We start from the raw sequence: 17,727 nt of genomic DNA, 5'->3' as shown, positions 1-17,727 counted from the left end.
CAAATAGTGTATACAAGTCATGGCTAAGCCTCCGTCCGGGGAGACAGAGCTTTGGGTGTCAATCTCCTTTACTTGCTGCAAGTAAATAAAACTACCTAATAACAACCACGTCTTGAATAGGACACCCCAGGCAGGACCCCTTGAGTTGGGTAACACCACAATGCCATCAGTTTGCCTGAAACTGTCATTGGAAATGGGATGTGCACATGCGTGTTTGTATTCACACAGGCACAGATCACACGGCATCCGTTGGGCCTTCCCACACTGTGAGGAACAGGGCTCTACCTGGGAGCCCCTGAAGACCTCTGGTAAGGCTCAGAAGATGGCTCTGGCTGTCAAGTTGAGAAGGGACTACAGGTGAAAAAGGTGGTGGGAGATGTCCCCAGCAGGCTGCTGTGGGGATTCTGGTAAGGGTTGACGTGGAAAATGACAGGACTCTGGCTAAGGAGTTGTGGACTGCTGGACTGGGTTGGAGGGCTGAGAGAGAAGAGCTGACGCCGCTTGCCCCAACGCTGTCTCAGGGGACCCGCCTGCTGGCGGCTCAGTGCTGGAGCCCACCTCACAGAGCCACTGTGACCACTCATTGGACCACAGGTGCCTGGACACAGCTCAGGGCAGCTGCCATACCAACGTGGGAGCCCAGGCAACAGGAGGAACTCATAGGTCACCCTTGTTCAGAGAGTCTTTCAGAGCGTGTCTGCTGAGCACCTTGCGGACCAGGCCAGGAGGCAGGCGAGGACCTAGACCCAATTCCTGTCCTCTTCTCAGGCCCCTCCAGGATGCAGGATGGAGCTAGGGGCTGGCTGAATGCCCGTCACCAAGGCGCTTCTCTCTGTTCTCAGTGTTCCATGGTTGGATTGGCAAGCTTCCATTGGGCACCACAGGCAAGTGAGACACTTCTCAGAACCCCTCTTCCCCCGAGGAGGCTTTGGTGATCTCAGGGAAAGCACTAGGATGTGGGTGCTTGGTGTGGAGGGGTGTGTGTGGGGGGGAAGAGGGTGTGATGGTGACAGAGGCATTTGAAAATGAACAAACTCTCCGAGCCTGGCTGTCTGGCTTGGGCTGTGCCCCTTTCACAGCGCTCTGATGACAGGCAGGAGGAGGGTGAGAGTGGGCTCTGTGACCCACAGCAGGAGGATACAGTAAAGGACAGAAGGGAGACCGAGATGCTGAAGTCACACAGCTCACTGAAGAGAGAACGCTAGAACGTCACAGACTGAGAAGCGAGGAGAATAACCCGTGATCCCAGGAGGAAAGGGTAAGAGTTTGGCAGCAGAATTGCACATGATGTCCACCAGTGGGCACCGGGCACATAACCTAGGCCCCAGTATGGGTGAGAAAGTGAGCATCCTCTATACAGGAGCCATTATCACAGATCACACCAACGCAAATCAGTGGCGCCTGGCATCTTAACCCAGACCCACTACATGGCCTGACTGGAAAGGGATACTTTGACTTCCAAGAGACTCAGAAGTCCCCCGATAAGGAACATGAAATCTTAAAGCTTATAGTTTTTAGATTTTATTCAAAAATCATGTTTTAACTTAATCCAGGATTTAGATTTGTAGAACTCTTCCACGCCTGTGGTGGGTCAATCAGGCTGAGCGCAGGCTAAATGCAGTCCCCCCTGTGCTCTCACGCAGGGACCTCTGGCTGGTGAACACACTGCACTGTAACTGCACCGTGATTCAGGGACTCAGCCCTCACTCTGCCCCCCCTTCCTTTCCCTGGGAACTTTGGAAACAAAAGCCTGGCACAGAAATGTTCGGCAACCACAGGCTTCTCTAGTCCCGCTTCCCTCCTGTGACAGTGGCATTGAGCCACCCTTGCTTGAAGTGGGAAAGGAGAGGGAAATATGGGGGGGAAATACACTCAGGTACCGATGGTTCATGTGCCTGGCTCTCCAGCACCTTTCATGCTCTGTCTTACCTGATCTTCTCAAACTTCCTGTGGGATCGGTTCTATGGTTGTTACTAGTTTAGCTTTGAAACTGAGGCTTGGAAAAGTTAGGAGACTTGCCCGATATACGCAGGAATTCACAGGTTGCTCTTGCTCAGACAGTCATTCAGAGTGTGTCTGCTGAGCACCTTGTGGGCCAGGCCAGGAGGCAGGTGAGGACCTAGACCCAGGAGGCAGGGCGAGGACTGGGATCAGGCCCTTGTTATTCTGAACACGTGGAGCCGGGTGGGTGGGGTGTCCCTGGGATCACCAGCTGGCATGGTAGATTTGCTTTCCTGGCTTTGAACATCGTACAGGTGGAATCACATGTACATTTTGGGGTCTGGCTTCTGTGGGCTTCATCTACTTTGTTGGGGGCTACGATTGTGTGTTTGTGTTCCATGTGAATAGGCCATAAGTATTTTTTAAAACTTTTCTCCTATGGACATTGGGGTCATTTCCAGTTTGGAGTTGTTAACAGAAGATTGCTGTGGATGTTTTTTGCCCATGTCTTCTGGTGGACATATGCTCTCATTTCTCTTGGGTGTATAACTGGGCAAGGAACTGCTGGTTATCGAATATTCATGTTTAGGTTTTATAATACTGCCAAACAGTTTGCCAGCACAGTTGTATCTATTTCATGAGCAATGTATGTGGGTCCCACCTGCCACATCCGCAAAAACTTGGTATCTTCAGTGCTTTTAATTTTAGCCATTCTTGGTGGGGATGGCTAAAACAGTGACGGGCTGTTCTTAACATGAAACGACAAGACAGTGTCTCAGTGGTAAGGACCAGAGCTTGCGAGGGTCATGAGCCTGTCCTCCATGCTATAGCCATGCTCCAGTGGGCTGAGAAGGGAAATGGCAGGGAAGCCAAGAGCACTCCAAGGTGGACAGAAACATGACAGCTAGCTGCACATAAAATGCTATCCAGGAGAGTCCTGGATAATTTTCTCATTAGCTATTAAGAGGCCAGTGATGACACTCATAACCACAGATACAGGGGGTAATGTTTGCGCTTTTTAGCAGCGAATCCGGGAGGGGCACTGCCCGATCAGCATGGGTGCTGCCAGGAGAGCATTCATGTGTGTACTGCTCAGTCCTGCTCAGTCCCGCCCTTGATGGTCAAATAGCAGAGCCAAGACAGCTGAGCAGTGCCTGGGGGCACCCCTGTTCGCTCCACGGTTAGAGTGCAACACATGGGGGGCACTGCCCATCAGGGCTACAGTTCCTTTTATGATGGTTTGGACAAATATTGAGAGTATTAAAGTCAGCAGGAAAATACTGAAAAGTGGGTAAAAACTCGTTTCCAAAAAATGCAAAATGAAATTTGTGATAAAGGAACATATAGAGGCAGAAAGTATTTGGTTTTATGAAAATGTGAAGACATAATCCTGTTTTCATTTTAGCAACTGCCCAGCGCGGGCACCCGTGCAGGAGTGAAGGAGGAGGAAGGGAGACTAAGGGGCAGCTGGTCCCTCGGGGCGGCAGCCGCTTTGAATTCCACGGCCTCTTAAATCTTAAACCTCAGGTCGCTCGAGAAACGCACATTTCTCTAAAAGCCACAATTTGAGCCCATCGGTAGGGTTGTCAGATTCAGCGAGTGAAATGCGGTGCACAGTTAAGTCTAAATTCCAGAAGAACAATGAACAACTTCAAATACAAGTAGTAAGTACTGTTATATGCCAAGTGCTGCGTGTGATAAACTCATGCCGAGAGGCGTCCTGGCTCCCTGGAACCTGCCCTGGGCCCGCATCCGCGCGGCGGGCAAGGGTCGCACCGACTTCTCTCCTTCCGGTGGACAGGCCCCTCTCCCGCTCCCATCCCCCCCGCTCACCGCTGGGGCGCCCCGCGGGCCATCCGTCGCAAACGGTGACTGGGCATCCCGATGACCGTTGCTGGGCTTTCCATCCAGGACCACCCTGTCCCATCCGTTAACCCGCCAACCCCGAGGTCAGTTCCACTAGGAACCAATCAGCCGCCAGCTAAGTGCACGTGCCTAGGAGGTAGCGCTTAATTGGCTGGAGATGCGCCAATCAGCGGGGTGCGCGGGGGGGGGGGGCGGACCCAGAACAACGGCTGGCAGCAGGGGCTTGGTCCGCGGTGCGAGGAGGACCTTGTGTGAGGGAGAGGCTGACCGCCTGCGAAGCGCCTCGCGTGTTCGTCTCCGTCTGCGTCGCCACGTCTCAGTGAGCATCGCCCTCCTCCGCGGCCGTCTCAGCGCGGCTCTCAGCCGGCCCCCCGCCGGAGCCCTCGGCGTCCGTCCGTTGGGTCTGTTGGGGCGGCCCCGCCCCGCAGTGGCGTGTGCCGCGCAGGCGGGCGGGGGCCGCACTGAGCGCGGGATGGAGGCGCAGGGCAGTTTGCTGTCTCGCTGGGGAGCCGGTGCCGGTCCTCAGGTGGGCGTATCCCGGTGCGCAGGCAGGCGCTGCGGTCCAGGGTGTTAGCCTTGTCTCCCGCTCGGCTTTTCTGGGTGCTGTGGCTCCTCTCCCAGCAGCGGGGCCAAACTTCCCGCCTGGGGAGCCGGGCTCCAGCCCCGGGGAGCCACGTGAACGGAGCCGGTTGTGGCCCCCAAGGAAGCGGGGTGCTTGGCCGCGATGCGGGGCTCTGCCCACTTCCTCTGCCTTCAAATACTAGCCGGGTGACTTGATCACAATGACCGGAAGCTGTTGTAATCAAATAGCAATAATAGTTACGGTAATAGACACAAAAACACTTGTGTCACTCTTCTGGTTTTCAGGTTATTGCTCTGATGAAGTAGCAATGATGAGGATAATACTGACACTCAGAAAACGTTTGTATCATTTACAGTTTCCATATTACCAAACACCTGACGCATCCCGTTCATGCCGCCGGAACTTAATTAAATGTGGTTTTGACACTGTTTTCCTTCCGCATTCTAAGCAAGCTGGGGAGGGACTGAGAAGCATCGTAGGTGTGCGGGGCAGCTCCATGCCTTGGGAAGCTCTCACCGGTGGGAATGTCCTGCCTTCCCCCAAGGGCCTGGCTGGAGTGTGCCTGAGCCATCGGTTCACAGTGAGGGTTCCGCAATAACCCACCACCCAGACCCCCTCTTAGGCTTAGAAGGATGACCCCTTACACCCCTGGGGCTTAATGATACGAGCCAGTTCCAAGAAGGCGGCCCAGGCCCTCACCCTAGCACTCCTGTACCCAGTTTACACAAAGCCCAGAGCTTTCTCAACCTCATGCTCTTTTTTTTCTAGGAAGAGCACATTTCAAACCCCCGGGAAAGGAGTGTGCCTCACAGATCCTTTGGTAAGGAGAGCAGACCCAGCACACCCCTGTGGGGTGGGGAGAGCGGAGAGGTGGGTCAGAAGTAGCCTTCAGGAGAGGGTATGTTGTACACAGGAGTTCAGGGTGTAGGGCCATCACCAAGCCCCCCAAAGCTCTGTGTAGTGTCACCCACTGCCTATCCCCAGCCCCCAGTTCCTCATGACGCTCTGAGGCGGGGATTCGGGAGGCCTGGGACAACCCGCGCTGCCCTCTAATGTACCTGCTCTGGGCACCCGCTCCTTCATCTGCCCTGAAGAGGATGACTTCCCCTCTCCTTCCTGCTCGTGGGGGGGCAGGATCACAGGGGATGGATGTGGGAGCCTTTGCAAGTGGAAAGCACTGGATGCAGATTGACACGTAATCAGAAAGAGAGCCATCGTCTCTCCACTAGGGTTGGTTGTATTTCTCGTGGCAGTGCGGCAGGAAGCGGCCACCAGCCCCAGCACCCCTGTTCTGCGGGCTCTGGCTGTCCCTACCACCTGACTTAGGAGGGCGAGCCATGGTAGCCTGCCCCTTTCTGAGCTGCAGTAGGAGATGAGGCCGTCCCTGCCCTCGGACATCTTGCCTCCGCCCTGGCTCTCTGAGCACTGGCTTACTCTGCCAGAGCGTCCCTTGGCCTCCGTTACAAACGCAGCATCACATTCGATTGTCTTTTCTGGCTCTTGCTCAGATGTGTCCTGTCCCCAGTGCTGCTCACCGGGAGCCCCTCTGCTGTGAGTCCCAGTCCAGATTTGGGGGCCGCCTACCGGTGCCCAGGGCTGAGGCAGCTCTACCTTACTGGGTGCCTCTGTCCCTGAGACCCCAAAAGCAGGTAGGTGACTTGAACCCGGGGTTCTTTATCTGGGTCCGGGGTAAACTTCAGGGGACCAGTCACTTCTCAGAGTCATAAGTCTGATTCATATAATCAGAATTATATGAATGGGTGTTTTTTTTGGTTAACCCTCACCTGAGGATATTTTCCCATTGATTTTTAGAGTGGGGGGAGAGAGAGAAACATCGATGTGAGAGAGACACATTGGTTGCCTTCTGCATGCACCCTGATCGGGGTGGGGATCAAGCTTGCAACCAAGGTAGGTGCCCTTGACCAGAATTGAACCTGGGACTCTATTCTGCAGGCTGATGTTCTATCCACTGAGCCAAACTGGCTAGGACAGTGGTTGGCAAACTCATTAGTCAACAGAGCCAAATATCAACAGTACAACGATTGAAATTTCTTTTGAGAGCCAAATTTTTTAAACTTAAACTATGTAGGTAGGTACATTGTTATTAACTTAATTAGGGTACTCCTAAGGCTTAGGAAGGGCCACACTCGGGGGCCAAAGAGCCGCATGTGGCTCGCGAGCCGCAGTTTGCCGACCACGGGGCTAGGGCATTGGGTTCTCTTAATAAGAGGGAGGAAGTGATTGCTGCATGGACAAACTCTAAGGTGTGCCCGTGAAGTTAGCTCCGTTACCCACACCCTTGAGGGCTGTCAAATAGGCTCGTGCTCTTCTGCTGCTTTCTCCACTAGCCAGCCCCTGGGACCTGGTTCAGTGACTCTCTTGGAAAGCCTCCTCTGGCTTGGAATGCTTTCCTAGCTCCTGTTCCCCGTCCTCCCGGCATTTATTATTTCCCATGGATGGTGTGGTGTAGTGACCCCCAGTGGACAGGATGGGGTTCCATGTGCTTCTAGTGCAGCACCTGCCAGGGAGCATGCACTCAGCAAGTGGTTAGTAGACTGGGTAGAACTGGCCAGGGTGTCCTCATCCTGCCAAGCAAAGGGGTCACAGGCAAGGGGGTGGGGTGTCCATGCCATGGTGGCAAGAGGTGCAGAGGTTGGGGAGGGTCCTGAGTGCCCCAGGCCTTGTTAGGTCTTCTCCTTTGCCTAAGCCCTCAGATCCCCTCAGCCCTTCCTCTGGAGAGTCATCTGTGCTTTGCGGCACATCTCATACAGGTTGTCTGGTGCTCCTGGCAGCTTTGGGAAGTCAACAGGATCACTCAAAAGTAGTTTTTATTATTTTCTGTAATGTGTGACGTGCGCATGGTTGGGAATTCCAGCAGTACAAAGGAGCATGCCTCCGCCCCCTTTCCTGTTGCCCAGTCCCCACCCCAAGGCTTGCTGTGTGTCCTGGAGATTTTCTGTGTGTATCTGCTACCGGTGGAAACAGTGCTGTTAGACGGGGTCTCTAGGAAGACATTCAAGAGACCCACGTATGGGAGGGTGTGACGTGGTAATTTGTGGCACCAGATGCAAAACCAAAAGAGTGCCCCTGGGTCCCCAGTGTCCCATTTCCGACCCTCCTGCCATGGAAAAAGTCCAGCCTCTTGTTCTTCAAGGCCAAAACGAAGGCAAGTGTCCAAAGATTCTTTGCCATTGGTCTGGTGTCAGCAGTCTCAGTCCCATCCGGGTAGCTTAGCGCCATTCCCAGCTACTACCGTTGCTGTGCTGCTGGACCCAGGCTCCCACTTGGGAGCCTGCATTTGGAGTCCCTGGGGCTTCTAGGGCCACCTGGTTACTATGGAGAGAGGATGCGCAAATGAACGGGGCTAGTGCGCATTACTGGGCTCAATGGGACCAACTCTTAACCAGTGTATTATTTTCCCGGGCTAGACTGACAGGCTATGCTCACCATCTTGGCTCCTACTGCACACGTGCTTACCTCCCCTTTACTGTGCTAGCCTGTTCCCTGGGGAGTGTATGAAGCTGTAACTTCCCAGGGAAGCAAGCCTATGCTCTCTAGTTGATTATGCATAATAACGGTTGATTCCCTCGCCCCCTTCCTTTACTAACATCTTGCTACCTAAGCTGGCATATTCTTTCACTAGTGATGTGTAATAAGTCACCCAACTCCTGGCTTGAAAGAGCAGTCAATGTTATGTGTGTGTCTGGGGGGCAGCCCAGCCCCATGTGTAATGATCTTGAGGCTGATGGGCTTGCTCAGGCATGGTCTTCCCATGGCAATGACAAATGAGTAAGAGCAGCTGGAAACCTCTGAGGATCCTTTAGCCCAGGTCCAGATCTGGCTCTCCCTCTTCATTCTGCTGGCAACCCTGGTCTAAACAAAGTTGAGGGGTGGGGTCTACCCTGTCCCTGCTGGAAGGAACTGCAGTCACATGGCAAAGGGGGAGGCTGCAGGGAAAGGGTGAAGAATTGGATGTGGCCCACCACAACTCATGTACAAGCAATACTACACATATATTCTTTTTAAAACCGCAAATAGTACAGTGATGTGCTTACAGTGCTATATTTCCCACTTCACGTCATGTCTGACAGACTACATTACCTTGTTACCAAAGGCCATTCCATTTCCTCTGTCCCCTCCTCTCATCACTTACTGTTCTTTATTGATGGGCATTCAGGCTCTTCGGTCACAACAGCCAATGCTGCAGTGAGTGTTCTGTGCACACATTTTGCAGATGTACACAAGTCCTGGGATGCAGTCTCAGGAGTCCATCGCTGGATCGAAGACTGTGATTTTAGATTCTGATCAATGTTATCAAAATGCTGGCAAAGCCCTCTTTATGCCTGAGAATGCTGACACTTAGAGGGACTGAATGTTGTGCCCAAGGGCTGTTCCTAGAGGCCACCAGGCTCAGGACAGAGCCAGGTCTCTTGGCTCCAACCTGTGTGTCCTGCCCCTGCACCACTTGCCATTCAGAGTCCCACTGCATTCAGAGGTACAAGTGGTAGGTAGTGAGGGCAGGGGGACAATGGAGATGCTGGTGCCTCTTGCCCCAGAATGTTATGAAGGGGAGACCTGCTCCCTCAGCTGGGGTGTTGGCGTGTGCTTGTGGAGGGATGTGGAGAGGAGCTCACCGGGCTCTGTCCCTGAGGCTAAGTGTGTCTGGGGCACAGCTCCATCCACCTTCAGATCTTCCCTTCCTCTCTGTTAGATCCAAAAGATGGTCCAGACTGATATCCCCAAAGCCACCAAGGCGTGCCCCTGCCCAGATCACCACTCTGGGGGCTATCTCCCGGTGCCTAGGGATCAGGCTGTGATGCCCTACTGGGTGCCCCGGGTCCTGAGGTCTTGCAAGAAGGTAAGAGGGAGGCTCTCACAGCAAGGAGCCTGAGAGAGAGAGGGCAGGCCTTTGGGGGGACCCAGAGGTGAGGGGGGAGGGTGCTGGGTTCTTTCCCCACAGAGGCCTCCATTGACGTCCTGTGGGAGGGTCCTCTGAAAGCCATGGCAGAGCAGCACAGAGGTGGGGTGTGGTTGGGAAGGGGGGTCCACTGTTCTCTGAGGAGGGTGCCTGTCTCTGCTGCCCTCCTTACCACCATTTCTCCTACCATCTTAGCACTAGCTAAGTTTAGACTAGGTATTATGGTCAAACATTAGGATCCAGGGTTAGGATTAGGGATCAGTCATCCAGGTGGGTAGTGAGGGCAGGGGAACCATGGAGGTGCTTGTGCCTCCCACCCCTACTCCCTCAGCTGGGGTGTTGGCGTGTGCTTGTGGGAGGGATGTGGAGAGGAGCTCACCAGGCTGTCCCTGAGGCTAAGTTTATCTTGGGCACAGCTCCATCCACCTCTTCCCTTCCTCTCTGTTAGATCCAAAAGATGGTCCAGACTGATATCCCCAGAGCCACCAAGGAGTGCCCCTGCCCAGATCACCACTCTGGGGGCTATCTCCCGGTGCCTAGGGATCAGGCTGTGATGCCCTACTGGGTGCCCCGGGTCCTGAGGTCTTGCAAGAAGGTAAGAGGGAGGCTCTCACAGCAAGGAGCCTGAGAGAGAGAGGGCAGGCCTTTGGGGGGACCCAGAGGTGAGGGGGGAGGGTGCTGGGTTCTTTCCCCACAGAGGCCTCCATTGACGTCCTGTGGGAGGGTCCTCTGAAAGCCCTGGCAGAGCAGCACAGAGGTGGGGTGTGGTTGGGAAGCGGGGAGGAGGGTGGGGGGGTGGGGGTGGGCATGCTGCTCTCTGAGGAGGGTGCCTGTCTCTGCTGCCCTCCTTACCACCATTTCTACTGCCACCTTCTCCTCTTCCTCTTCTCCTTCCCCCCTTACACCACCTTGCTTGCTTCCTTATCCCCTTCTCTCCTCCTTTCCACCACCTCTTCCCTCCCTCCCCCCGTTCTAGCTCTCTCAGCCTGTCTGAGCATCCTGTTCTTCTAACCCCACCCCTGGCAGGCATGGAGGGTGGTGGCAGGAGGGAGGGTATCGAGGAAGGACCATTGCTCTGAGTTTCTGTCTTGGCTCTTTGCTTTGTTTGGCTCTGGGTTGCAAGGCAGTGACTGCAGGTTGGCCAGGTCCAGCCCTCCTTAGCCCCTGGCACCCTTATCCCATGGTATCCTGGGCAGTATTAGAGCTTCCCTCTGCCTTCACCCACATTCCAGTTGCTGGGTTTCCACCATCAAGCAGTAAACTGTCCCCAGAATTAAGACCCAGAATCCTTTTAAAAGGAGACCAGGGCACTGATGTTTTGCGCTGGCCATGGCCTCTGTGGTTTCCAGACCCAATCCTCCTTCCTGCCCATGGATCACCAGGGTGGACACGTTTGCTGACATGCTTTTCTTTTAGGTGGTGAGAAGGCAGCAGAGTTTTAAAAGCATTAAAGGTAAATCTCCCCCGGGAAGGCAGGGGGGTCTCCTGACCATCGTGTTGGGGACAGGGAGACTTCTCTTATCCCAGGTGCCTGCAACACACAGGCATCCACAGACGGGCACACATAGCACTTCTGCCCCCGCGCTATTTCCAGGCATCACTAATCACCCACCGACTTTTCCCAGTGAACCCAGGGAAGCCTCAGACTTGACCCATCTATCAGCATTTTGTAAAAAATTTATTTTTATTGAATTCAGAGAGGGAGGGAGAGGGAGAGAGCTATAGAAACATCAATGATGAGAGAGTATCAGTGACCCGCTGACTCCTGCATGCCCTACACTGGGAATTGAGCCCACAATCCGGGCATGTGCCCTGACCAGAAACTGAACTGTGACCTCCTGGCTCATAAGTCAATCCTCAATCACTGAGCCACGCCGGCTAGGCCAGCATTGGTTTTTAAGATGAAACCAGTTTGCAGCCTGGAGTTAGAAGGCATTTAAAGTGTTTTTTTTTTAAATCTCTAATTGTCTATAATTTATGACATTCTGTGTGTGTTGTATATGCATATATTTATGATAGTTTATATATTCATAAAATAGTACACATTTCTACATTGTATATTCATAACATTCTCTGTTCGTGATACCATATTTTTGCATATATTTAATACACAGTATCTTCATACATTCATGTTTGTGACCTAGAATATACACATTCATATATTCATGGCATAGTACATACATATTCATACGTTCATGAAGTAGTACATATTCATGACAAAATACATATCCATTTGTGACCCCGTATCTATATTCAGTTATGCACTCATCTCATACTATACAAGGGTGGCATCTGCACCCTGACCGCTATATCCATTGTCTCTCAAATGAGTGGGTTGGATTTGCTCTTGAAGACCCTTTCTGGTGTTGATGTCCAGAACGTCTGTGTTCTCCACATTGCACGTGAGCAAAGGAGTGGACATGTTTTGTGAGCTTGTACCATGTCCTCCCCTTGGCATGCTGTAGCCAGGCTCTGAGAAGTGAGCACACCTTGATGGAATCTGTAAACACAGGAGGAAATGGGTGGATAGCGCGATAGGAGGTTGGATGCCCGATGCCAGGGTTCCTGTGACGGGCGAGTAGTTTGAGCAGCCCTCTCAGAGCCCAAGAGAAGCTGGGTGGGAGCATGCTTGGGAAGTGAAGGGCCACTACTCAGCATGCCCATCTCTTCATGTTGCAAAAGATTCATATTTTTTCCTGATTATAAAAGTAACACAATTAGGAGAAGTGTAAATTATCACAGCCTTTGCCAGGGGGGCAATTTGGAGGTGTCAAATTTCATACTATGTATAACCCTTAATCCAGCAAGACCACATCCGATCATGTTTGTAGATGCTCCCACATGCACCCGTCTGCAGCAGTGATTTCCAGGGCAAAATATTGGAAGCAATATTTTGGGAGAATGGACATCAGTGGGGGTGTATTGGAAATGTGGCACTGGGCACCTAGAGAATGCAGTTGTTGGGGACAGTGAAATGGACCCCCTCCCCCAGAGAAAAAACATTGTGACATAGAAAAACAAAAGCAAGCCCATACAAATTTAAAAGCAAAAGCCCTGGCCCTGGCCAGCATTGCTCAGTGGTGAGAGTGTTGACCTGCGCACCTAAAGGTCACAGGTTCGATTCCCATTCAAGGGAACCTACCTGGGTTGCACGTGCAGTTGTCAACCAATCGCTGTCTCACGTTGATATTTCTCCCCATCCCTTCCACTCTAAAAATCAATGGAAAAATATCCTCGGGTAAGAATTAACAACAAAAAAAGAGCAGCAGTTTGTCCTACTATTCTACTGGTATAGAGTTTTTTAAATAAAGTGATTTTTAGCTTTTGTATCTGAAACTAGAGCCAATGTTTTGCTTTCTGTTTTGTTCATTATGCACCCCCACCCCAATTTCTCTTTGTAGGGCCCTTAGCTACCCTCCTCCCTGCCCTCATGGGTTACCAGTGACTGTCACCTCAGACATACACTGCCCAGCCCTTTCTGTATCCTAACAGGGCTTTTGCTTTTTTGTTAATCCTCACCTGAGGATTTTTTCCCCCGCTGATTTTTAGAGAGAGTGGAAGGAAGGGGGAGAAACATCAGTGTGAGAGCACATATTAATTGGTTGCCTCCTGCACGCACCCCAACTAGGGCCAGGGATTGAGCCTGCAACCTGAGGTATGTGCCTTTGCCCAGAATTGAACCCGGACCCTTCAGTTTGCAGGCCAACGCTCTATCCACTGAGCCAAACCAGCTAGGGCCACACTGCTATTCTAATTGTATAATCACACACATTTATAGGTTTATTTTTATTGGTTGCTTTTGACTTTGAATAATACTCTGCATCTTTAAGTAAATCTAAACACGCAGTTCGTTTATTATTGAATCATATATGTCTACTGATACATTGATAAAAAACAGTATTAGCCCTGGCCAGTTTTTCTCAGTGGTTAGAATGTCAGCCCGCAGACCAAAGGGTCATGGGTTTGATTCCTGATTAATGTACCTTGGTTGCAGGTTCCCCAGCTCAGGTAGGGAGGCAACCAATCGATGTATCTGTCTTACATCAGTGTTTCTCTTTCCCCACTTCCTCCTCCTTCCCACTCTCTAGAAATCGATAGGAAAAATATCCTTGGGTGAGGATTAAAAACAACAGCAAGAACAGTATTAATTTTTACTCCAACCATTGTTTTATAGTTCAGGCAGTTAATATTAATAATTTTTCAAGCCCTCAAACCCATTCAAGCCAGAGGTGTTCACTGGAGAGGATGGAGAGGGCAGTCTCACTGTACAAGGAGAATTAGCATGTGTCCCTTTGAGAGCTTCATTCAGAGGAACTTGATTTTTTTTAGAGAATGGAAGGGAGGAAGGGAATGGGGGGGAGAGAGAGATGGATGTGAGAGAGTCACATCAATTGGTTGCCTCCCACACTGCCCCCTGCAACCCAGGGACGTGCGCTTGACCAGGAATCGAATCCAAGACCCTTTGGTGTGTGGGCCGATGCTCTAACAACTTGGAAACACTGGCCAGGACTGATTTCTGTTTAAAGAGAGAATCTGTATTTCTCATCTTGTATTTTCCTTGTAAAGAGGGGGCTCATGTGCTTTTCTTCTCTCTGCTTTTGCTTAGAATTTTTATAGTAATGCATTAGTAGTATAGTAAATACATGAATTGTACTATCAGGAGGGCGCGTATTTACAAAGTAGGTGTCTAGAAACCTGAGAGGGTCAAGGAGATGGGAGCACAGGAGTCCCACTGGTGGTTGTGATTGCTGTTAACTTTGTTTTATGGGGAATTTCAAATACCCAGATAAGTCCCATGTTTCATCACTCAGCTCCAACCATCAGCTCCTCGCCAACCTGGTTTCATCTGAGCTTCACCCACTCTGTTCTTCAATGAATGAATGAATGAATGAATGAATGAATGAATGAATAAAAAGAAACAGATCTCAACTAAATTCCATATCCTTTCATCTATAAATGTTTCCGTACCCAGCTCTAAAAGATAAAAACTCAAAAAACAGCCAGGAGGCCCCATGATCACCATGGAAATAAGTAAACAGCCCTCTTCATCTTGATGAATGTTGGCTCAGTGTCCACACCCTGGGGCTGTGACCCGTCTTGTTGGGGCACTTGGCTTCCTGCCCTGGGTTCTGGAGGTTGTCTGGTGTGCAGTGTACAAATTTAGGATGGGCCTGTCCCCACACCCAGGCTGGGCCTGACTCGCTTTCTCTGCCTAGAATCCCCCATGGACTCACACTCCTGGCACCACCGCTGGCGGATCTGCTGCAGCAGACACCTCCTCCTCAAGTGGCTGCAGCTCCAGGCCCTTCACCAGGAAGGGCAGCTGGTCCCGGAGAGGAGAGTGATCCCCCAGCCCTCCTTCCTGCCTCTCTGCCTCAGCTTCCTGGCCTTCCTCCAGGCTGTCTTGAGGGCTTTCTCGTTCATTCGGTAAGCAGGCTTGTGAGGACACAGGTGCCCCAGGCCCATCTCACTCCCTGGGCTGCTTCTCCCAGGGGCTGCTGGGGTGTAATTGAGTCAAAGATGTGGGAGAACTTGGTTGTAGTTCAGCAAAAAAGAGAGAAATGGGTGTGGCCATGGTTAGTGTTATGCGTTATCAAGTCCAGAGTCTTCCTCATACCCAAAGCAGGTGTCTTCTCTCTCATTCCATTGCTTAGTGGGAAAGCAATCAGATATGATAGAGCTGATGTTGGGGACCGGGACACTTTGGGCCTCCCACCTTTCTTCACCTATTTTCTGTCCCAAGTTCTAAAATCCTCCTGCCCCCCAAAAACCTCCGGTTCTATTTCCCATACATTTTCATCATGTCAGGGTTGAAAGTGGATCTTAGAGCTCGCCCAGCTAGCCCTCTGGGGTTTGAGTACACTTTTCGGGTGGGACCTGCTGCCTCAGTCATCGAGGCTGCATGTTGGAAAGCTCTTAACCAATCTGGACCCCACCAGCCTCCACCAGGCCCCACATTTCTCACCTGGAATCCTGCTTAGTCCCGCCTCCAGGGTGACTCTAGGGTTCAAGGGATGCCTCCCCTTACCCAGCTTCTTCCTTTAGTCTCCTCTGAAAAGCCTTCTTCCTCCAAATCCCCCTGCAGCCTCTGCCCCAGTTCACCCATTGTTTCCTAACCATTACCCCATCCAGTCCAATTCCTTTTTATCACACTTCTATGTATATAGACATGCAAATACATATTAATATGTAAATGTATATAATTCTAATTTACATGTATTGACTTGTTTGCTTTGTAATTTTCTGTCTTGTCCATGTAAGTAAGAGGAATATTCTAGAAAATGTCCAGCACCCAAAAACAGTTGTAGGTGTCATTTCCCCATTTTTCTAGTAGTTTGTGGCAGGTTAGCTTTGTCTTTGTCATTCTCCCATGGCCGGAAGTGGGAGTCCCTTTCCCCTGTGTCCCACTTGTCTATCCTAGCGTTGGACTCCCTGGGATGATAAACAGCCCTGTGATGCACATTCACTTACAAGTGACCTGGAGCTCAGCCTCTCAGGGCATGTGCTCCCAGGAAGGGGCCTGGGCAGGGGTTCGTCAACTTGGAATGACCTGTAAGCATGAGTAGGTCAGCGCTGTGAGATTTTCCTTTGCTTTTCATGAAGATTCATCTTTCTTTTTATGCTTGCCAACTCAATGTCAAATTTAGTTGGACTGCTCTGTACCCACTCTGGGAAGAGCAAAGAAAGAAGCTTGACTGTTAAGTAGATGGTCAGGGTAGGCCCAAAGGAAAATTGCTGATGCCTTTACAGGTGTTTGCATTTGAGGCAGGCTCTTAGGGCAGAGGTGCAGGCACCAAGCAGCTGTTTAGGAGAGAGATCCTACCTGGCTGGGGTGTATGTGGGATGCCCTGTGAGATACCCCAAACTACACAACTAGCTTATCTGAGGAGAAGCCACTGGCCGCCCATCAGTTGGCCTGGCAGACACTTGCTAGAATTGGAGAGGCCTCGGGAGGGCGGGCGCGCTCAGAACCTTCCTAACAGGGAGCCCCAAGGAACAGTGACTAAGTCGGGTGCTTGTCTTCTTGATCAGACCTGCTGAAGCTTTCATTCCATTCCGTTCCTTTTCTGGTTCTGCAAGGCTGGGACTCTATCCTTGTTCCAGGAGGAGAGAGCAGGCTCTGAGGGGTTGCGTGACTTGCTGGAGGTCCCATAGCTAAAAGTGAGCCAGCTAAGATTGCACCCTGCCGTCGCCTCACTGCACCCCTCTCCTGCCTGGGCTCCTCAGGACTAAGTGCACTGGGCACCTGGATGGCATCCCCCTCCAATGTGGGGTACCCTGCACTCTCCTCCTCATGGAGGCTTCCTGACAGGCCCTGCAAGGGCAATGTGGGCTCAGCTGGAGGATGTTCCTAGTAACTGTCTTTCTCTCTGCTTTTCAGCCATTTCTGGGGCGTTTGAAGCTGGAATCTTCAGCTAGTATCAAGAACATCAACAAAAATGTCAATCATAATCAAGGTTTTTAATGAAAGTTGTTAAATCAGGAGGAGTCTGTGATAGCCACTCTTTTCACAGATCACATAATTCACACCCAAGACTCAATCCAAGTTATTTCTCATGGGGGGGATTCTTGGTTGTACAGAGTTGCTGTGAATGCGGGTGAGATTCTGTTATAAATGTAATCAATAAATGTTGTTTGTGAAACTCTAAAGTGGCCATTATTTTATTGATAATGATTTCCCCTCATGAAGGAGTGACTTATTTTCTACCTCTGAGTCCCTGTGGGATGGGGGCCATTTCCAAGTTTCTCTTTCCTCTGCCAAGGACAGCAGAACCTCTGGATGAGGGACCAGAAATGGTTTCAGCATCTGTTTCAGGTGGGTCTCACTTTAAATAGCATAAAGTTGTATGTGAATTGAATTTTTAAAACTGAGATGCCATTCACATACCATAAAATATACTTTTATTTATTTATTTTATTGATTTTAGAGCAGAAGAAAGAGGGAGAGGGAGAGAAACATCAATGTAAGAAACATTGGTGGGTTGCCTCCCATACAAGTCCTGACCAGCGATTCCATCCACAACCTGGGTATGTGCCCTGATCAGGAATCAAACCCGTGACCTTTCGGTGCATGAGATGATGCTCTAACCAACTGAGCCACAATAGCCAGGGCTAAAACATACCTTTTTAAAGTATATTATTCAGTGGTTTTCAGTATATTTACCACTATCTAATTCTAGACCTTTTTAGTCACCCCCAAAGAAACCCTGTATCTACCAAGCAGTCACTCCTCCTCCCCGTCTTCCCCATCCCTGGAAACAACTAACCTACTTTCTGACTTTTCCTATTCTGCACATTTCATGCATGTGGGTCTTCTGTGTCTGGCTTCTTTCACTTAGCTGAGTGATTTTTTGTTGTTTTTAAAAAAATTTTTTTATTGATTTCAGAGAGAGAGAGAGAGAAACATCAATGATGAGAG

The 17,727-nt window shown here is 50.9% G+C and overlaps 1 protein-coding gene across 1 annotated transcript; it reads left to right on the top strand.

Moving 5' to 3' along the window:
* Nucleotides 1-3,993: 3,993 nt before the first annotated feature.
* On the top strand, nucleotides 3,994-16,956 carry LOC308530810 (uncharacterized protein C16orf95 homolog). The gene is made up of 8 exons (XM_081107527.1): nucleotides 3,994-4,126; nucleotides 5,159-5,210; nucleotides 5,899-6,039; nucleotides 9,102-9,248; nucleotides 9,757-9,903; nucleotides 10,725-10,761; nucleotides 14,525-14,735; nucleotides 16,690-16,956. The coding sequence occupies exons 3-8, from the start codon at nucleotides 5,899-5,901 to the stop codon at nucleotides 16,706-16,708; spliced, it is 702 nt and encodes a 233-aa protein (XP_080963653.1). The 5' UTR covers nucleotides 3,994-4,126; nucleotides 5,159-5,210; the 3' UTR covers nucleotides 16,709-16,956.
* The last annotated feature ends 771 nt before the right edge of the window (nucleotides 16,957-17,727 follow it).

This window comes from Myotis nattereri (genome assembly GCF_964212035.1).
Source record: "Myotis nattereri genome assembly, chromosome: 15".
NCBI lineage: Eukaryota > Metazoa > Chordata > Mammalia > Chiroptera > Vespertilionidae > Myotis > Myotis nattereri.
The sequence above is the reverse complement of the archived record's forward strand: the minus strand, read 5'-3'. Positions and strand labels throughout refer to the sequence as shown.

Excerpts from the sequence above, each read along its gene's own strand:
- LOC308530810 (XM_081107527.1), top strand. The coding sequence starts at position 5,899 with ATGTGTCCTGTCCCCAGTGCTGCTCACCGGGAGCCCCTCTGCTGTGAG. Across the intron at positions 9,904-10,724 it reads TCCTGAGGTCTTGCAAGAAG|GTGGTGAGAAGGCAGCAGAG; the intron begins GTAAGAGGGAGG and ends CTTTTCTTTTAG. Across the intron at positions 10,762-14,524 it reads GAGTTTTAAAAGCATTAAAG|AATCCCCCATGGACTCACAC; the intron begins GTAAATCTCCCC and ends TTCTCTGCCTAG.